The sequence below is a fragment of the Triturus cristatus genome, chromosome 10 (genome assembly GCF_964204655.1).
Source record: "Triturus cristatus chromosome 10, aTriCri1.1, whole genome shotgun sequence".
Classification (NCBI taxonomy): Eukaryota; Metazoa; Chordata; class Amphibia; order Caudata; family Salamandridae; genus Triturus; species Triturus cristatus.
In genome coordinates this window covers 1,141,812,566-1,141,834,803 of record NC_140593.1, presented here as the reverse complement: position 1 = coordinate 1,141,834,803, position 22,238 = coordinate 1,141,812,566, and the positions used below count along the sequence as shown (strand labels likewise).

Below are 22,238 nucleotides of genomic sequence, written 5' to 3'. Positions count from 1 at the left end.
TCTGTTTTGCAGGCCCTTTTTCCTGCACCACACCGTGAATCTCTTCCACTTTGCGCTGTAGCACTTTCTTGTAGTAGGTTTCCTTGCCTCCCGTAGCACTCGCATAGTGCTCTGAGGTAACCTTAGGTGTGCGAACTCTAGGTCTTCAGGAGCCATGCTGCTAGGTTGAGGGTCTCTGGCTCTGGGTGCAGGACCTCCCCGTTTTGCATTGAGAGCAGGTCTTTTCTCCTCTCGAACCTGTACGGATTGCCTTGCGCCATTTCTTGAATCTGTGAGAACCATGTCTGCCTCGCCCACTGTGGAGCCACCAGGATCAGAGTCATGTTGCTGGTTCTGCACTTGTCGAGCACTCTGTGCAACAGGGGTATCGGTGGAAAGGCGTAGGCAAATGTCCTCCACCAGCTTATCCATAGGGCATTTCCCTTGGATTGCTGATCTGGTTGCCTGGACGCGAAGCTTTGGCATTTTGCATTGTGGCGTGTTGCAAATAGGTCTATTGTGGGAGTCCCCCATCTCCGGAAGATTTTCTCCGTTTCCTGGCCATTGAGCTCCCACTCGTGCGATGCTGAGGTCTGCCTGCTCAGCCAGTCTGCCTCCACATTGTCCTTCCCTGGTAGGTGAATTGCCAGTAGATCTATCTTGAGAGGTATGGCCCATCTCCAAATCTCCTGAGCTAGGGATGAGAGTGGAAACGACTGTGTCCCCCCTTGTTTGTTGATGTAGAACATCGCCGTGGTGTTGTCTGTCTGTACCAACACCCTCTGGCCGAACAGGTGTCTCTGGAATGCCTTCAGGGCTAGCAGTATTGTTTTCAACTCGAGGTAGTTGATGTGGCGGACCGCGTCTGCTGGAGCCCATAGACCCCTCACTCTGAGGTTGTCCATGTGCGCTCCCCATCCCTTCTGCGATGCGTCCGTGGTAATGGTCACTGTTGGGCTTGGTGGTGTCAGGCTTCTCCCCGTTGTTATGTTGTCTCTGTTCCACCAAGTTATCTCCTCCTGCACTGCGTGCGTAACAACCACTAGATCCTCCCAACTTCCGTTTGCTTGTGACCATTGCTGTTGCAGCCATTCCTGGAATGGTCTCATGTGCAGGCGAACATTCGGCACCAGCTGGATACAGGACGCCATCATCCCCATCATCTTGCTCACCGCCCTCACTGTCAGAGCTCGCCCCTTCTGGTAGAGCTGCGTCTCCTTCAGTAGAGCATCTGTCCTCCTGTCGCTGGGCACTACTGTACTGTTGAGGGAGTTGATCTTTGCCCCCAGGAAAATCTTTACCTGTTCCGGTTCCAGCGATGATTTTCCCCAGTGGATGGAAAATCCCAGATTTGTGAGGGTGTCTGTTACGCGTTTTGCGTGCCTCTCGCACTTCTCGCGTGAGTTTGCCTTGACCAGCCAGTCGTCCAAGTAGGGGTATACGTGTATTCCCTGCTTTCGTAGGTGTGCCGCTACCGCCGACAGGCATTTTGTAAAGACCCTCGGCGCTGATTTTAATCCGAAGGCCAGGGTTGTGAACTGGTAGTGTTCCTGTTCGATGTTGAATCTTAGAAGGCCCTTGTGCCTTCTGTTTATTGGGATGTGAAGGTAGGCATCCTTGAGGTCCACGGTGACCATGAAGTCCCCTTCTCTTATCTGTGGCAGTACCTCCTGCAGTGAAGTCATTTTGAACCTTTGCGTTCTGACGAACTTGTTTAGGTAACGGAGGTCCAGTATGGGTCTGAGGTCCCCGTCTACCTTCGGAACCACGAAGTAGTTTGAGTAGACCCCTTTGTTGCGTTCCCTGAACGGCACTGTCTCTATGGCTCCCTTTTGTAGGAGTTTCCGCGTTTCTTCTCTGAGTATTGCCAGTTCTTGGGCCGATCTCTGTCTTCCCTTCGGCTTCCTGTTTGGAGGTCTTTTCTCCAAGTCTACGCAGTATCCGTACTGCACGATGTTCCGTATCCACTTGTCTGTGGTTATACGCCGCCACTCCTGAAGGTAGAACCTCAGCCTTCCGCCTACTGGTGTCGTATGCTCGTAGGCTCTTGAATCTTCTCTTCCCCCTGATGACACTTTTTTGCGCCTCACCCTTGGGGACCTGACGAGGGTAGGCGTCTTCTTGCGTGCTGAGTCACTTCGAGGAGGGCTGATCGCCCCCTCTCCTCCTTTGGCCACGTCCGTTCCCTCTCCCGCGAAAGGACTGGCCCCGAGGTTGATATTGCCAGCTTTGCTTCTGCTGACTTTGTCCGTGACCTTCGCCCTGCTGACCTTGTTGGAACGCCTGGTGCGACGTCCCCTGTTGGCTTCCACCCCTACCGTAGGGTCTCCTCGAGGGATTTCCTCGTCTCATTCCCCTCAGCTGTAGGGCCCCCATGGACCTCGCTGTCTCGTTTTCCTTCTTGAGCTGGGTGAGCTTTTCGTCCACCGTTGCTCCGAACAGTGTCTCTCCGTTGAAGGGAGTGCCAAGGATGTTGTTCTGCACTTCCGGTTTGAATCCCGAGATTCTGAGCCATGCATGCCGCCTCTCTGTGACCCCTATGGCCATGAGTCTTGCTGAAGTCTCTGCCCCATCCAACGCCGTCTTTATACAGGAGTTGGCGATGTTCTTGCCTTCATCTACCAGGTGAGAGGCTCTCTGGCGGTATTCTTCGGGGAGGTGCTTTACTAGCTCCCCCATCTCATCCCAGTGTTGGTATTGGTGTCTATTGAGGAGTGCATTCGAATTCGCCATGCGCCAGTGCATTGCGGCGTTCCTCTCGACCTTTCTGCCTGTGAGGTCGATCCTCCTGCTCTCTTTATCCGGAGGTGGGCCCGAAGTTGCTGGAACGTTGGCCCTTCTCCTGGCCGTGGAGGCTATGATGGAGTCTGCGGTGACGCTACCCTTGATGTAAGGTGGGTCCAGGGAGGAGTGCTTATATTTCTTCTCTGTCCTGGGCGTGATCGACCGGCAGGTGGCAGGCTCCTTGAAGGCTTCTCTCCCCTGGTTCATCACGCTTTGTAGCATGGGGAGGAACTGACTCCTAGTCTGGATGGGGAGCAGTGTTTCGACGAGAAAATCGGCTTTCGGCCTCTCTTCGTCGAGTTTGACGCCGAAGGCCATTGCTGCGCTCTCTTCACCACCATATTGTACACCCCGATGTCGTCGGGTGGCGAAGGCCTCGAGGGGTACGTGTCCACGGGCTCCTCCGGGTTTTCGGTGTCGAGATCGTGCCATTCGACGTCGTTGCTGGTAGATGCCGCCGATTCGTAGAACGACTGTTGGTCTTCTTCCTCGGCTTCTCCCTCATAATAGGGCTCCTCTTCTTCTTCGAGATCCCTTGTCAGCCCTTCGGCGTCGAACTCGTCTTCGACCTAGACGACGTCCGCCGATGAAACCGTTGGAATCTTGAATTCCTTCATCCTGGCGTCGAACTCCTTCTTCCTTTGAAGGATGTTCTCCATTTCGGCCTCGAGCCGCCTCTTCTTTTTCTCCATTTCGGAGATCCTTTCGGCGTCGACCGCGGGTCTTTTCGATGAAACTTGCGTCGACGTCAAACGTTCTTTCTGCGTCGATCGGCCCGTTTCATGGGATGATTTCGACGACCCTTGCCTTTCGGCGTCTTTCTGCACCAGGGAGTCCTTTTGTAAGGATCCGCTGGGCCTTTTGTCCGAAGTTCCCCCTTTGGACGTCGAAGTTTTCGGCGCCGGGGCTCCCTTCGTGGACCTTGACTCAGTTTTTCTCGAGTCACCCTCGTGTTTTCGAGGTGTTTTTTGATTTGCGCTCGACGATTCTCTTACCTCGTCTTCTTTTTTCTTGTCGGTCTCTACGACCGTGAAGTTTTCGGCTGTCTCGGCGACGTTGTCCTCGTCGTCCGTGTCGAGGCCCAGCTCGTAGAGTGTCGGGGGTTTCCCTTTGCCATCCATGTTGGCGTTGGCTCTTCTCTGCCTCTCTCTCACCCTGAGTGTCTTCGGCGCGAAGGCTGAGCAGGCGTTGCAGTCGATACTCTGGTGATCCACCGGTAGGCAGAGGTTGCAGACCGGATGCTGGTCTTTCTGCGCGAACTTGTGGTGGCAGTTTGGGCAGAACTTGAATGGCGTCTTGTCCATTTCGCTCAGGGTCTCTGAGCGTGCATTCTCCAAGGCTGTCGAAGAAAAGAGCTCGCTGGTCCTCTTTCTTCGCGCTCCTGATGAAATCTGTTCTATTCCTGATGTCTTCTCTTGATTCTATCGATGAAACTCGCTTTTCTTCCTTCTTCCTCCGAGTGAATTTCTGGAGCTTCCCGATGACGATCCAGACCCAACGGCGGAAAAAAGAATCTGAAGATGGCGCCCCAAAGGTGGGACTTCCGCAGGAAGCACGATGACGTCACGGGAGGTGCACCAAATGGTGGACGTCGACGCCCACCTGGGGCGGAATAATGCACAGCATAGTGAATCCAGAAAGATTCACGCTGCAAAACCACTTGCACCTACACATCACAATCGCCAATGGTGAGAAAGGAAAAAGGGAATGAGGTGAACTGCAGGAGTGATACGGCTTAAGAGTTTGGTGCACAATGTATTTCACTCCATTACAAACATAAAAATTGTGAATATAATAGAGAGCTCTGGAGTACGTCTGGTAATAGAGACCTCTACATGAAAGGCCAGACAGAATTTAAGCATCCAAGGGGAGATCCAAGTGGGAAGATTAGTTGGAGGACAAAAGAGGTAGAGGCTACGAATAAACCAAAGAAGGGGATGGAGGTGCAAAAATATATACAAAAACACTTGCATCTTCAAATCAAAATTCTCAAAACACATAATCATGTATAACAATTTAAACTTGTCTGACAATTCATGCTTTCAACTTTCACACGTTTATTGCTACATGAAGGCCTTGCTGGTTCTGTCATCAAGGGCAGGTGCGAATGTTAATCAGTAAAGGGGTGGATGCAGAAGTCTGTGTCTTGGAGCAAATCACTCCATCTCTCAAATGATACCCATTTTTTAGATCATGAAATCCATTACTTTCCCTCGATACAAGGGGAAGATGCATATGCTCAAATCACACGTCATGGACATATGAATGAGGTATACATTTCAGGTCATAAACGTAGCTGAGATACTCAATCTTGGAATGGTATATTAAAAGGGAAAAAAGGAAGTGCATTAAAGCGTTTTTTCTTGGTTTTTTTTAATGAAAAGGGTGTGGGGAGGGCAGAGGGCACAAGGAGAGTGAAGAAAAAATAGACGAGCAGCATGAAGGAAGAAACTGACAATTAACAGCAAGAGGAAGAGCCGCGGAGGAGTAGGGTGGTACGTGGTTAAAAAACACACGAACTGGCAGGAGAAACAATTCAAGTACAGAAGGGAAAGGGTGTGCAACAGAGCGCAGGGCAATGGCATGGAGTGTTTTAATAAAGAAAACAAGTTTCTTAATTTAAAGCTGTGGGAGCATACAAGTCATCTAATCAAGAGCACAGTAATAAGATATGCTTCATGGGAGGGACAAACACAAAGAGTAGATAAAGCCATTGAAGAAGCAAGCCAATGAGTGATTATCACTTAGTTTACTTTTTTGTCAATGTCCCAAAGCCCACTGGAAGCACTGGTATTGTCCACACAAGGTCTACAACTGTCAGCAAAAAGCTGTAGGTGAGTCCTATAAATATGGAATGACAAATCTGAGGCAACACAAAGCCCTCTGCAAGCACCAAAGGTGGTTTCCATTAAGTCATAAGTATGTGGAGTTAAAAATGGGCAAGCAGAAGCACAAACAAGTAAAAGTCATTCTGACATGCTCAATATAGATATCCCTGAGAATTGAACTATATAGCCCAAAGCAGCATATTCTGTGTAAGTGCACTAAAGTCTGCATCAAGCAGTCAATATTGTTCATTGTACTTACATGTGCAGAGATTTTTGTGCCTTCACTACCTCTTCCTTGGAACTGTAACGAACCAGCGCATTCCCGTGGGGAAGGTTAAGGTGGAATGTCATCAGTGGCCCATGCTGCATGCACAAGGTTCGCAGAGTAGAGCCGTCGATCTAAAACAAACATAGCATAAAATTCAATGAGAGTTTACACCTTAACACAGCAGTGCCATTATATATGTTTGTTTAGCTAGCTGGACAACCTATAATATAATCACAGGTGCAGGACCCTTCCAGGATGCCTCTTAAAGTGCTTCAAAGAAAATGAGCCCGGAGATACTGAACAAAGCTTCAATCTCCTCAAAGCAGGCAGCCCAATGTGTGCAAAAGGAGACCAAATATCATCAACTCAGTGTTCAGAAACTCCAAGAAAACATCCAGCTTAATGAAGCAATGCAGAGTATGCAAACCCATGTCCCAAATAGCAAGTCACTTACCTTTGAAAACCCTCTTTGTGGTGGATATTCTAATCGCAGATTGTTTACACACAGCACTGCTCCTGCTGTTAGGTGGTGTTATGTACATCCGCACTGACTTTGTTCCACCTGGGAAGTGGCAGAGTGAAGCTGATATCCACGTCACATGCATATGGACGCCACTTTTTCTTAATTCGGTCTGAAACTTCAGATGCAGGCCCCAAAATGAAATCAGCGGTACGAGGGTGTAGATCTCTAGATTGGAACATTTTTATTTGGGACAAGAGAATATGCCACAGGACGGGGATGTGGGAGGGCAGTGAGGAACCTGTGGTTAGAAAGTATCCACCAAAAAGAGGGTTACTGAAGGTCAGTGACTTATTTGGACATGTATATCGCAGGTGTGGATGCTCTGCATGGTTTCATTAAGCTGAATGCTTACCTGAAGTTTCTGGATGATGAATTGTGAAGTAGCAGGATTCTTGTGATGGTTACTTCAAATTGCAGATTCCTCAACTTTAGAATAGAACTAAAGCAGTACTTCCCAAGGTGGAGGGTCTGAGGAATGGGTTTAGACCAAAAACACCCTTCCCATCAGACCTGGCAGCAATGCTTCGTGAATATGTACACTGATGCCAATGTCGCAGACTTACTAATGTTCAGGACACTCTCTCATTACTATTCAATAATAGCACCCTTGGCCCTGATGGAATTGAGCAGTCAATGCTTCTGGGGGCTGCTTATTGGCCAGTACGTAGCAGATCTAATGCAGATGACTATCAACCTGGACAACCCTTTTCTGCACTGTCTTGCCAGAGAACCCCACAAAGAGCTGACCATCCACCCGACAGTCTTTAGTGTTATCAATGGAAAAGCTCTTTTGGGGTCCAAGCGATGGGGTCTCTTCCATCTTCGAGGAGTCAGGTGGAGCAAAGAACATTTGGAGGGTGATGGATTGCCCAACATGAAACGGAATCATGATTTTTGCAAAGAAAAGTCATGCTGTTTTGCAACACCAATTTGCCTGGAAAAAGGGTGGTGTAAGGTGGTTGCATTAACATGGCTTAAAGCTTACTGCTACGGCAGGCAGACATAACTGCAACTACGAAAGAAAAATGCTACTTACCCAGTATGCATCTGTTCTTGGCATATAGAGCTGGAGAGTCCTATGCTTTAGCATAGATCGCCATCTGGTGTGTTGTTTGAATAAGTCTTGTAGTCACGTGGTAGGTGACTCCCCCTTTCGGTGATAGTGTGCATGGGCATCGACTCCATCCTTAGATTGTTTTGCCATAAAGGGTGATGGAGTTAGTAACATGGTAAAGATAGATGTCCATGTAAATTGTATCCAAGTAAGATATCACTGCAACAGGTAAAGGTACCCGGGGAAGCGGGTGGGCGCATATGACTCTACAGCTCTATATGCCAAGAACAGATGCATACTGGGTAAGCAGCATTTTCTGTTCGAGGCATATGAGCTGTAGCTCATATGCTTTAGCATAGACTATAAAGCAGTTTATTTGTGAAGCGGTGGCTAACCTGTAGCTGGAGTGGTTTGAAATAGTGTTTGTAAAACTGCCTGGCCCACACTAGCTTGTTGTCTTGCTAACACAACACAATAGTGAATATATGTGGTGTAGACCATGTTGCAGCTTTGCAGATGTCATCTATGTGTAGGTTTCCTAAGAATGCCATAGATGCCCGTAGTTTGCGTGTAGTGTGCGCTCTAGTGGGAATTGTTAATGTGTATTTAGCTTAATTGTAGCATATTTGAATGCCCTTAACTGTCCACCTTGCAATGCCTGATTTTGATATGGGATTGCTTTTATGTGGTGGAGCAAAAGCAACAAAAAGTGGTTTGGTCTTTCTAAAAGGTTTTGTTCTTTCTATGTAGTATAGTAATGCTCTTTCAACATCTAATGTGTGAAGGGCATGTTCTGCCACTGAACCTGGTTGAGGGAAGAACACAGGCAACTCAACAGATTGGTGGATATGAAAGGCAGAGATGACTTTAGGTAAAAATTTGGGGTTAGTCCTAAGAACCACTTTGTTTTGGTGTGTTTGTAAAAATGGTTCCTCTATGGCTAGTGATTGAAGCTCACCGACTCTCTTTAGAGAAGTGATGGCTATAAGGAAGGCTACCTTCCAGGTGAGAAATAGTATTTCACATTTGTGCAATGGCTCAAAGTGTGGACCCATGAGTCTTGTAAGGACTATGTTGAGATTCCACACTGGAGAAGGAGGAAGACTGGGGTGAATGTGTCTTAAGTCCTTCCATAAAAGCCTTAATAGCGGGCACTTTAAAAAAAGACAAGTGCTGTCTATTTTGCAGATATGCAGCTATTGCAGTGAGATGTAAGCGTAAGGATGTGTACTCTGAATTGGAATGTTGTAGGTGCAATAGATAGCAAATGATGTCTAGGATTGAAGCATCTAGTGGATTGATCGGATTGTTGTTGCAGTAACCGAAAACCTCTTACACTTTGCTGCATATCATGCTCTTGTGGTAGGGCGTCTAGCCTCTTTGATAACATTCATACAGTCTGGCGGAAGATTAAGGTAGCCAAACTCTAGGATTTCAGGTACCAGATCGCAAGGTTGAGCTGATTGGGATCTGGATGTTTATCTCTCCATGGCAGGGACGACTCTTCAAACCACAGAACCCGATCTTCATTCCAACTCCTTACTATTCCCTCACTACCTTCTATGCTCCATAGGACTTGTTTCTATGTTATGCTATGCTCCAGTAACTGATGTAATGAAGTAACAGTTTTTTTATCTAAAGCTAACCTCATGTAAAGCACTCGGATACCTCCGGTTCTAGCCAGCGCTATATAAAACGTCAAATAAATAAACAAATATGATGGTCCTCTGGTAAGTCAATTTTCTGTTATTTTGGAAGAGTTTATTTATTTGAAGGTTTTATATAGCGCGAACAAGACCCTTGCTGGTATCAGAGCGCTTTACAAGGAAGATGTTGGACGGAAATGCATGCATAGAAAACAAGCATTTACAATGCAATAGGTCTCGCATTTGCGAGAGTTTTTGCTATTGACATTGTAAATGACACTGCCTTTTATTTGTTTTGAAAACCTGCAAGTGGTGTGCGTAAACACACACTTAGTAGGTTTTCTTTACACATACATAAAAGGCATTGTCATTTACAATGCCATATTGCATTGTAAATGCTTTGGGCATGTTCACGCTACATAAAACTGACTGCTATAAATATAAATAAATACTATAACATTACAGTGCCCCTTACCGTGGCTGCAGGGTATGCTTGTTTTCGTTGCTGCTAACCTTTAGCAAGTAAAGAAATACGAATACAATATGTGCCTGTCTATTTTTTTTTTTTAAATCAGGATTTTTTTATTCAGAAGGAGTAGGAAGATTATTAATGTACCCTTATTAATTGACCGAAGAAACAGAAGACAGATGTTACAAAACCTCTGATTAGCTGAGAGAACATGAACCTAATTTCTAACATTCAACATACGATTCCTCAGCTCCCTAATTTAAATAAAATACACAGGGCATAGACAATTTTATCCAGGTTTTAAGCATAGAAATTGAATGAGGCCTGTAGTACCTACAGTGCCCGACAGCATCGTTTTTGTTTAACAGCATTGGAATTACAGAAGATTCTAGAACGCACTTCTAGTTATTTTATCAACCCCTGAAGGATGAAAGGCAGAGTCAACTGCTGGTTTTCGAACCTGCGAACTGTAAGAGGCAAATAGGCGTCAGCAGCAAGTGTTCAACTGACATAGGTATCCTTGCCTGCACGCAGCAGTGCACAAACTAAGCAAATTTACAAGAAAATGTCTCATCTGAGTCAGAATCAAAGAACTTCCTCCCATGGGCCAATTAAGAGAAAAAAAAAAAAAAACTCATGAATGCAGGTCTGGTCATACTTCTGAACCGAAAGCAGTCTAGCAAGAGAGCTGAATTATTAGGAGCTGCCTCTCGCGTAAAATATGATGAATTCTCCAAACCGATTGCCCCCTTGTCTTTCACAATCGATTGAACATGTTTTTATGGCACTATCGGCGCCCTTTAAACCCAGAGAGATAGAAGCAGCCACGGCCCCTTTAAGCACAAGCCTCATTTTAAGTTTCTGGAGTGCTACACACCGATAACCGCCTTGGTAAGCACTTCAAGGATAACAGTGAGTTCGTGTTCTGCGTTTCTTTGATGGCCTGGTATGATCATTTAATTTTGACATAGTACATTTACTAAGCTTTTCCTATGACACCCGCTGCCTCAGGGGCCCATTTTACATCCTTCCTTATCTGCTGCTCTGGTCCGAGGCGGGGCCCTGCCGCCTCTGGTTCGTTGGGGATCTTCCAAGAGAACTTGTTCTTCCAGTCCGGAGCTCATTAGCCACCAGTGAAGGGGGGGGCTGGGCAGGGGCAGGTGTTAAATGTCCCTGTCTGCCGGAGAGGAGGCGCAGGGCCGGGGGAGCGGCTGGAGACAGGGGCCACTGGAGCACAGGTACCGAGATTACAACTTCAGTGCAGTGGATTTACGGCACCATTGTTTGCGGAGCTGTACATTACCACATGTGGTTTTATATCGGAATGGAAGTCACTTGTGCAGCGCACTGCGCACTGATGTCCTAAGGGTGCTTTAGCGCTAGACATATATATTTCATTTATTGTTACCTGTTTATCTCAAAAGCAGCAGGGGCCTGATAGAGGGAAAGAAAAAAAAGCTGTGGCCGGGGCAGGGAAGCGCATTCCAGGCGGGGGAGCGGACCCTTTGAAGTATGATGCCGAGGCTGTGGCTACACGTGCACGCGCCAGTGGGCTGAAGTGCTTCCCCAAACGGATTGCATGGCGGCATGATGCACGTGATTGAGCGCGTGCTCGCCATGCAATCCACTTTTGGGAGCACTTTGAAATGCCCCTCTTACTAGAGTCTCGCATAGCGATTGCGTAAACGCAATCGCTAGGCGAGACCTAAAAATAGTAATATATGCTATTCCGATAACAGGGGACCATTAATAAAGACATACTTATATTACAGTGGAAAGTACATAATTCAAGTGAGTTTCGCCATGAGAAGCGCTTTCACTTCTTTTTTGAAGTAGGGAGTGGAATGGTTCAGTCTTGTTTCTGTAGGCAAAGCATTCCAAATCCTAGAAGCCATTCCAGAGAAGGTCCGGTTGTAAGTTTTCTTTTTGACAAATCGTTGGGGTTTCAGTAGAAGATTCCTGGAGCTCCTAGAGGACCTATTACCAGCGGAGAGAACCAGTTTGAGCTAGATAGCTTGGAGTGTTTTGATGTATGGCCTTGTGTGTCATACATGCAATTTTCAAATTAATTCTAGCTTTAAATGGTAGCCAGTTGAGGGCTCTAAAGTCAGGGGAGATGCGAGTGTTTCTTTTAGAACCTGTGATGAGTCTTGCGGCTGAGTCGATAGAGGCTCTTAGCGGAGCTGTCGCGGATCTGGGGAGGCCACATAGGGCTGCAGCCCCATATTCCACTCTTGGGATTACTAGGGCTTGAACTGCTTGGTTGAAGTAGTTTGCTGTCAGGAAGGGTATCAGTCATCTTAAGGTGTTCATGTGGAAATTTGCATCTTTTGTGGAGGCGCTGATATGTTTCTTCAGGGCCAGGGGGGCGATTAAGAGGAATTCGGTTTTGAGGGAGTTTAGTTTCAAATGGTTTTCAGGCAACCATGCTTGAGTTTGTCTTAGCATTGAGATGAGAGATTTGATATCCTCAAGTGAGTGAATCTTGATGTACGGTTGGGGGTTGGGTGTCGTCTGCATACATGTGAAAATGGACATTGGAGAGACTGAGAAGTTCGGTGAAAGGCTCCATGAAGAGGTTGAAAAGTGTGGGTGAAAGGGAAGAGCCTTGCGGTACTCCTAACGTGACTGGGACGGGGTTAGACAAGGATTGATTGACCTGGACTCAGATCTATTTTGGAGGAAAGAGATAAACCATGAAAGCACGGATCCAGATAGTCCCATTTTGTGCTTTAGGAGCTCTAGCAGGTTGTCGTGTAAGATAGTTAAGAATATGTCCTGTTTTAGGGTTTATAACCAGCTTTTTCTGTTTCGGGTCCAGAGGTGGCTCATCGGACCGAGGCTCTTTGGAGAGAATTTATTTTTTTACGTGGTTATTTCGGCGTTAAAGGTTTTGGCTCCCAGCCTTTGGGCGTCAAAGGCTTCGGTTCAGAGTCTTTGGCTTTGGAGGGTCTCAGCTCCGAGTCTTTGGCCTTGGAAGGTTTCAGGTCCAAGACTTTCGGTGTCGAAGGTGGAATCTTCGGTCCAGACGGTATGTTGACCAATAGATGTCTTGGTGCTGAAGGTGTCGGTTCGGCATCAGAGTGGGGCTGGTTTGAGCCAGAGCCAGAAGGCTTCTCTTTTTGTTTCGGAGCCAGGCCGGAAGGCGGGGCATCGGAAAATTTTTGTCGGTGCAGATCTGAACCAGAGGGCGAAGGAGGGAACGGAACCTTTGTCTCATGTTGAATGGGCACAGGGGGATCTGTACTCATGGTACACTGACCCGGAGCGATGTTTTCTTCTTCCATGTCAGATTCGGCCTTGTACAAGGAGACCTGCTCTTCTTCCTCTGCCCCTTGAGCTGGGTGTTGGGTATCAGAATCTTCGCCGAAAATGTCCGGGACAGAGTCGCTCTCGTGTTGCATCAAGCCCGCCGATCATGAAGGTTTTTTTCATTCGGAATGATCGACACGCGTCGCAGTCCTTGTCGTGTTCTGGGGACAAGCAGAGGTTGCACACTTCCTGCAAGTCGGTGCGTGGAAATTTAGCACAATACCCGGGACATAGCTTAAGTGGAGTCCATTCCATCGACTGCTAGAGCGGACGGCACAGGTAGGCCGGACGGTCTGCCGCGAGTTTTCCAATAGAACGTTTTTTTCGAATTGAGATGATGTGCGTCGAATGCGGAACCGTGATCGATAATACCGTCGAAGGTAGTGGATTGTGAGTCGTAGGGGTCCGAAAACAGTACCAAACCGGAGCACAGCAATACACATCCGAACCAGATGGCGGAAAAAAATCAATTTACGGATGGAGTCGATGCCATGCGCACTATCACCGAAAGGAGGAGTTACCTACATTGCGACTACAGACTTCTTCGAACAAAAACAAGTGCAAACATCCGGGCCCAACACCAGATGGCGATCTATGCTAAAGCATATGATCTACAGCTCATATACCTCTAACAGTATTTACCTGATTCCGATGATCTTGATAGCTAAATTCATATAAAAATATGTTATTTTTATAAACTGGTGTCAGATTTCTTTATTGAATGATCTTGATAGCTAAATTCATATAAAAATATGTTATTTTTATAAACTGGTGTCAGATTTCTTTATTGAATGTGTCTCTAACTTACTGCAGTTGTGTGTGGAATAAATGCTTAGCACTCCCCTATGATATGCATAACTGCTGGTCCACTGTACCACAAAATAGCATTTGGGGTATCATTTGTGCCTCTGAAATTCCTTTAGGGTTTGCCAGGAGTCTTTACACAGTGTACCACTTTAGTCCACCAAGTAAAGAACAGGCTCTTACACTCCCCCATTACACTGAGAAAGTGTTGCCTGTTTTTCTTTTTCTTTTTTCAACTGAACCATAAACTGTGGGGTCATCTGGTGCTTCAGGGATTGATGGGTAAAATTCAACATCATCTTGAGCTGAACCAGATTCTATGTTTCTGTTGTATGAATTCTTCATCCTGATCTTCCTAATATTGCTCCCCCTAACACCCAAAGTTGATCAACATCTCATTCAATGTTTTTCTCATGAGTATGTTGTACTGTGGGTGCAATTGACCTAGTCTTATCAAATGTTTGTAAGAATTTTACAATAATCTGGTGGTACACCAAAAGGACTGCTGCTACTTTTATTAGTAAAGTCACATTGATTTTGGATGCCAAAACACCCCTACAACCTTTCATAATCAGATGTTGCAGATGTTTGCTGGCATACAGAAGCTTCACTTTCTTTGCTTGGCTTTCCATCTCTTTCAAGTAAGGCTACTGATTCTGCCTAACCTGTATAGCTTGTGACTCAACTTGAAAGGACTTCTTTGTACTCTTCCCAACTGCTTATTTGACATTACAAGCAGATGTTTAGACTTGGAATCCAATTGTACTGAATAGGACAGTTTTTGATCCTTCAATGTTAATAAAATAAATTTAAAAAAATTAGGAGTTTGGGCGTATTCTGGCACCATTTTATCAACATCTAAATCTTGAATTGTTCTTCATTGCGCATTTTCGGCACCTTGAAATTGTTTGAGATGTCTCTCTTTGGGGAAGCCCAATTCTTCCTGGGTTGGCTCTTTAATTTGAGCAATACCTGAACCATATCTTTGTGAGAACGTATTTGTGTGACCAATGCAGTCTGCATTTTTGGTTTAGATCAAAATCACAAACTGTCTACTCATTATTAGCTACAAATCTGCAGTAGCATTTAGGACAAAGTTTAAACTGTGTATTGTCAAAGTCAAAAACAGTCCTAGAAGCTTCCATTCTCAACCTATAGCCAAAACCATGCAATGCCGGTGTTTAATCAGCACAGCCTCAAATGTAGTTATTGGCACCCTCCTTCACATTCAAGGTATGTGATGTTAAGATACTCAAACATTCTTCAGCTCGTAGCCAACCCTCGCCCCCCATCTCATTTCTGAACTCACCAGAAGGAAAAACAATCAGAGGATGGTGGATGCGTACTGGGTCACTGTAAGCCTAAGTAGACATCCTAGTCAGTTGTATTGGCTCAGCCCATGCCCAAAATATAATTATTCTGAAGTATATGTCCAAACCTAACCACTAAATAACGGCATACTACTAAGCAGGTGGAACTAGTCAGGTACTATCACCCACCTTAAAAATGTTTTTGTGCACTACTCCTATTGTGAAACCCCCAAAATAGAAAAATCCAAAGAGCCATTTGAAAAAAGGGCAATCTACAAGCTACAAAATTGTCAGATGCAAAGCACCTCTTTACACAACTGGCAATGACAACAAAGTATGCAAATACTAGAATAGTAGGGATTTCTTACCTGAGGTGTAAGGTTTTTTAATACAAGCCAATTTGTTATTCTCCCTGAGCTGCTCTCACCCCAGCTAGAACCTAAAAGGTAAGGGGAAATATTAGCAGACCTTAACAGTTCTTATGATAAAAAAAAAAAAAAAACACAGCCAGTACATGGAGAAAGGATGGAACTGGGGCACAGATTGATAAAGGGGCTACCAAGAGTCAAACGCACGTCCCTTACTTGGACCAGATACTCCTTTAGCTGCCACACTCACATGCAACTCACAGATGAAAGTGCATGCACAGTGTAAGAGTGTGAGGTGCATAATACTACAGACTGGCGCATGGGACAAAAGTGTGTGTAACTGAGCATTTTAATTACATGGTTGATCAAAAAGCATGCTGAGCAGGAGCAAACCAGTGCCCATGAGAAGGACACGTGTGTGCATTAGAAAGACATGCACAAGGGAGTCTGTTGTGCTAAACTGAGTTTGACTGCTATAAGAGCAGAGCTGTACTGTTGCAGACAAATGGGCGACTGCAGAACTTCCAAAAGGGGCATGAGTGAAAGGCCTCCCTTCAATAAGAGGGAGAAAAGTTGATGAGAGATGCAAACAGAATAAGTGACAATACCAACATATCCATTTACCTGGGGTGTATCTGGCATCAGAGTTGCTCCACCCACCGAGACGCAATGAGTTGTTATCCCAAGTGGATAATGGTGGCTTCTGGCCCGTAAGGCCTGGGGGAGGACGGGATGGAGCAGTGGGATTCTTAGGCTGTAATGGAACTTTCCACAGCTCATGAGCCAGAGAGGTGTTAGATACTGAACCAGGAGGCCATGAAGATTTCGGATCACTGTTTCGGGCTGTTAAAAGAATAAACCGAGTTAACTTTAACAGAATTTCTAGCATTACGGCAAAGAAAACAATCTGGTAGAGATTAAAGAACACATACCTGCAGTGCTCTGTGCGGTACTGCTATGGGAGACACTGTAGCTGGAGGCACGAATGGAGGACCAGGCACTAGTTGAAGGCAGCGTGGTGTTCATTGATGAGGATGACCCTGTGAGGATACATATGGAGCTTTAGCAAAAATATAAAAGAAAATTAAAAGTCCCAACTTAACAGGACCCTCTGCATACTCCTTTTTAAATAGTGCAGTGTCCTTCACGTAGATTCATTCAATTTAATTACTATTTAGTCCGGAAAAAATCATCTTCACCAAAACTTGTTGCAGGTAGCATGCAATGTGTCCAGGCATATAAACTGGTGGACTCTCAATGAAACAAATTCTGGTCAGAGCGCACATTTCATTTGTAAACGTAGGTTTCAAAGAATACCCGGGTCGTTGCCAATGCCACCTAGTGAGTAACCCGTTAATAATGCCAAATAAAGGATAGCCTTAATCTACTCGCTTGAAAAAAACAATTCAGCAAAACTGACAAAGCAAAACTTTAACTATGTGACATCTTGGCTGCTGCTTTTTGAGAAGCTTAAGTCATAGCACAGCAGTGTGTCTGCATGATGGAAGAGAGTGGGAGTCTACGCCAACAGGAAGTCTTGCTCTTAAACCTGTGCATAGCACTGTTAAATATACATTAACATGTGCATCAAATGTAATACGACGTTGGGGTTTATAGGCATTCATTGCATGTACCACAACCCATACAGTAAACATTAGATGGCCATGAAGTTAAAGTGAAGTCACTACTGGCTTTTGTGTACAGTAAATTAAATGAGCAAACTGCACTTCTAGATTCATAACAGAACACCCAACCGCCTCACTGCAGCTAACGATGTTGAAAGTATTAGGGTCATAAATCAAATCAGACTAAATCTTTTGATATTAAAAAGGCCTTAAGGTTTCCATGAAACACAGGTAAACTTTACAAGCCAAACCTGAAAACAGACAGCTCAAGGCCTTTCCTGGGGCAATCAAATGTTACAGGGCTTTAACTTGTGTGGATACTGTTTATCAGAAAGGTTTCAGGGCCATAGCAGGTGCACTCCCATTGGACAATTAATTTACTTCCTTAAAGGGCACCAAACTCTCAAATAACAAGGTCAACCACTCAAGTCTTACTTCAGGTAATGGTTTGAAATTCAGGTTGTCTTCATAGCTTTGTAACACTAGGCACTAACTTGAATTTTTCTGCATGGTCAATGTTATCCTAAGGGCATTAACTGGGTTCAGCTACAGGATGTGGGTGCTTGGGTCTTGGTTTGTTGTTGAGTGAATTATTGATAGGATATAGTCGAAAGTACTGGAAAGTAAGCTTTGCTGGGCTGACGAACTAGAAGATGCTCTAAAAATAGTTGTCCAGTATCTTGAAAAAAGTCAAACACCAACATTACCATCCTTGCTCGTTGTGATGCCCATACAAGAGATTTGACACTTAGTGAAATGTCCACTTTCAAACACAGCCCACTTTATTATCGTTCAGATTCAAGTTGTTGGCAAATGTAGTCCCTATTCTGGAAGTATGGAACAGGAGATTTCAGGCCAGTTCTCACTAAATGGTCATGAAGGGGCCAGCTACCTATTTCTAAGAATCATTCTTCTATGGACAAGATTTTAGGTCAGGGCACCCAAAGAGACAGGGAGAACCCAGAGTAGAGAAGTGAGACACCATTAGTGACTGAATGGTGTACAGGAAATCTTTCCTGTAGCTTCAACTGGCAATATCTCCCAAACCATAAGGGCTCCTAAGATGGTTCAAGAATCAGGACAATCCCCTCCAGCAATTGGAACCAGGCACCATAAGGGAATGCACTGGTGGTGGTTTCTCAGTGATACAAGGATCAACTTTCTACTAAACCAGGCTGAGCAAGATGAGTCTGGCACCATACAAGAACAAATGGATTGTAGACAATGTAGGTGCGCCCCCTGATCCACATACTAAATAAAGTGAGGAACTTCAACAACCAAGATGATCTTCCTCATTTCCTCCTGGGCAAGTGTGCCATTGAGGCTCCTGAGGAGGCTCAGTTGGTCAAGCAGACCTCACTGCAGTCCTTCCAGTTAGCAATCCTTCCAGTCCAGCAGAGATTCTACCCTTAGTCATGCTATTTTGTCCCCCCGTAGTAGTGTATAGCCTCCTCACTGTGGAGATGATGGTGAACCAGGTTATGGTTCAGTGATCTAATAGCCCTCTTTGTGGCTAAGACGGGACTTTTACAACCAATGAGAGAACCTGCCTTGACTAAATGTTTATTGTTGCTGGTCAGATTCTCTGCTTTCCTGCTCAATATCCACACCAACCAGTTATGATTGGTACACTTGCAATATGTATTTGCCTCCGCCTGGAACCTTGCTTTGTTCTGGATGCCAAAGGATATGGCCCGAACACGGGAAACTGGGGATGAACAAATTTCACCCAGTTGTGTAAACCTATACTTGGGACTGGGGGGAAATAGGATGGAGACCTTCCTCACTCAACTGACAAAGATGTAAGGAGGGGGATAGGGAGTGTGAATATAGGCTGACACAGCTGCCAAAGTTTCAGATTGCTTATGTGTGAAATTTTCATAATTTCAGTGTAAATATGAATGACATTCAATAACTATGTGAGACACTTTCTCACAAGCAAAATCAGCCCGCTGAGATTTCTGAGATGGAAATCAACAGCCCAGAAGAAAGAAATCCACCATTTTGTTCAGCACAGATACAGGAGGTCCACTGCACCCCAACACTAACTAGTCAACTTGAAAACAATACAGCTTACATTCTTTATACGTGATAAAGGCAAAATAACAAATATGGGGAAAAAATAGTCCTTTTTAGGTCTCGCCTGACCTAGCGCTTGCGCTGGGCTTGCCGAGACTTTAAGTGGGGGCTTAAAAAAATGCTACCGCCGGCTACAGCTTGCAGTGCATGTGCACGCTTGAGCAGAGGCGCCATATGGCGTGATTACTGCTATGCGCGCACCACTTGCGCACATGCACTCCAAGCTGTGGGCGGCGGTAGCATTTTGCCCCACGATCACTTTCGCTTTGGCCCCTCAGCATGCTTTTCACGCGCGCTTGTTTGTGCCTTCCTGCTGCTTATTTATCAATACGTTATCTTTGCAGTCCTTTCAGGAAAGAAAGGAAAAGTTCACTCTTCCCAAAACATGGCCAAATGCTTGATCGGCAGATTATGTCATTGTTTGAAGTAGTATCCCAAAACGAAGCCGCCAGCACAATAAAGTTAGCCCTTCTTCACTTTTGATTCGATCTTCCTACTTTGCTGAAAACAGTCCGCTAAACTGTAACGATAAAGTGCCAGCCGGCTCGGCGGGGCCCCTGCAGTGGCTGCACGCGCGCTCGATATGATCTGTTAATTGGCTCAGGCGGATTAATCGCTGGTACGACGGTGTCGCACTTACAGCTCCTTGTTTCCCTCACCGTTTTTAGTCTAGAGCGTGTTGTAGGAAGCTACCCTACATGACACTTAACACGGTCTATTTATCAGCAGCTCGGTTATAAAAAGGACCAAAATATTCCTAGCCATACTTTTAGTTTTTTCTACATCTGATAGTCACAAAGTATGGTGAGAATTTGGAAATGCCTATTCCATAGCATGCTGTTGGGCGCTAGGGCCACATCTCTGTTCAATCTAAAGCAGGCTGTGAGGACCCGTTACTGTGCTGAAAGGGACTCGCCAGAGCAATCCAATATCTCCCTCAGGGACCCAGATCATGAGTGAGTGCGTGGGACAAGAGGCCAGCACTCGTTTGGTTCCTTCCGCCAGCAATCCATTAATCTCTCCATCCAGCCTCCTGAACCATCCTTTCTCCACCCCTTAGACCCTTCTTTCTATCCATTCTTACATTTCTCTCCCCCCCCCCCCCTCCCCCGGTCTTTGATTTCATGTTCTGTCGCGTGTGTTCTCCCACTCCATAGTTCTAACATGCTATTCCCTTTCAGTGGTTTAATGAGGTTTTGTTTGGAGCCCGTTTGATCAAAGTCAAAAGAGAAATGAATAAAGTAAAGGTTGCATGCTACACAAACGCCCCAGTGGCACTCACCCACTTAAGCTACTAAAGTGGGGAGTTTGTGATACCCGTGGTGCAACCCACACTGTACAGACTGGCAACACACAGATCGCTGCGCTCCAAGAACATCCTTCGAGCAAGAATAGACGGCGGTGAACAAGAGATTTAGGTCACCATCAATTAAAACACAGCTTTTTTAAAATGGAAGAGGTTTGTTATTCTGGCTTATGTCAAGTCACTTCAGCACATGGGATGGCTGTTTATTCGACATCTAATGCAAAAAAGCAGATTAGAGAACGATGCATAGTTTTCAGCTTTTGTTCACAGAGCAGCAGGAGCTCCCATGGTTTAAAGAGCAATAGGATCTTGAACTGTTTCTTGGAATTCTGTGAAATGTTTACATTACTGTACTTCTCCTGCTTGTAGTGTTCTTGTAGTCTTATTTTCCAATGTATTCTCTCATTCTATTCTTTTGTATTCCCTTTCTTGCTATCTCATTCTATTTCTTTTACAGTTGGCGTCTTTTTCATGGTCATCATTACGATACAGGTGCTTTGCAGTCACCCTGTGTCCCATGGTCCCATGAAAATGTGTTCTTTACACTTTCAAAGCAAATGGGTTGGAGCAGTTCCCCCTCACAGCCGTCTCTGCTGTGACAGGCTCCAGGCAGTACACGAACAGTACCAGTAATGGCAGCAGAGCGGCATGGACACAGCACTGACATCTGCCTTCTGTGTGGGAGGGAGACAACTGCTTGAGTCCACTCACGGCATACAATGTCAGACTGGAGTCAACCATTTTCACATTCTATTTAAGTAGATGAGCTGTTTGCTTCTATTTCTATATAGCTTACTTTGATAAGACAGAGGCACAGACTACCTAGGACTGGGTTTGTTTGCGTTATTGGAAGTAGAAAGTCATGGGCCTTGATCGACTGGAAGAAAGTAAAGCAGCAATTTACCTTTTCTTTGCACTGTCAACAAGCATTGGCATAGCCAATAGGTCTCGCCTTTGGGACCTTATAAGTGTTTAGCCATGCAACAGTTGATGTTGTTGCACCAAGGATATTGTGCTGCATAACTAAATACTTATAAGGTCCCAAAGCGAGACCTATTGGCTATGCCAATGCTTGTTTACCTTTACTCCTACTGGGAGATGATGTATCTGCTGTACTCAGTAAAATATCCATCTCTCTGCACTAGAAACTTACTACTGCCACTACCAGTTATCAAACATGAATGGAGAAGGCTTTAGCCACTAGAATGCGGGTGCTCTTTGGGTGCCCCCTGAAATCAGAATACAGCTCTGGTGTAGGCAACGAAATAAGTAATTTACCTGTAGCTATAGTCTACTTCCTGGTAGATTTCTTTCTATCAGTTTGTAACTATTTATATAGTGCTTACTATAACTTGTCGAAAGATTTCTTTTGGCTTGCTCATTTGCAGATGTCTTGCGCTAGCCTGGACAGGTCATTTGACTGTGCGCCTGTTTATTCAGGTGAAACCTTTTCAACATTTGAACCTGGACCTCTCACTCGGTTACTTTTTTGTAAAATGCCTACAGTGCCACACATTCGGGTTTGACTGCTGCTTCCGGGGCCTACAATCATCTGATTGAGATCCCATGTGTGAATGACACCCAGTGTGTAATGCATCAGTGTGGAGGGCCACTGTAAGAATTGGTTGTTTTTAGTTCCTGCCTCTTCCTAGTTTTTTTTTTTTATTGTCTACCATTGTAATTCATTCTGCAATGTGTTTGTGAAAACCACTAAATCGCACCAGTCCTGTGTTGCCTATAACCACTGGTTCGTGACCCACTCCTACATGAATCGCATATATAAGCTTCCCAAGGATATTAATGGAATGCGTGTTATTATTAACCTCTTCATCACAGTTCAGAGAATATGATGTGTAGTAAAAGCAGACTAGCTCCAACAACGT

General features: G+C 45.4%; 1 protein-coding gene across 7 annotated transcripts in view; it reads right to left on the bottom strand.

Moving 5' to 3' along the window:
• The window catches only part of TNRC6A (trinucleotide repeat containing adaptor 6A), a 451,850-nt gene that overhangs the window by 47,037 nt on the left and 382,575 nt on the right, over window positions 1-22,238 (bottom strand). For all 7 annotated transcript variants that reach the window (XM_085629474.1, XM_085629478.1, XM_085629475.1 and 4 more), the window contains 4 exons: window positions 16,278-16,385; window positions 15,970-16,188; window positions 15,346-15,416; window positions 5,851-5,990 (listed from right to left, as the gene is read on the bottom strand). In XM_085629474.1, coding sequence (XP_085485600.1) covers window positions 5,851-5,990; window positions 15,346-15,416; window positions 15,970-16,188; window positions 16,278-16,385 — 538 coding nt within the window. The remainder of the gene's footprint in view (window positions 1-5,850; window positions 5,991-15,345; window positions 15,417-15,969; window positions 16,189-16,277; window positions 16,386-22,238) is intronic.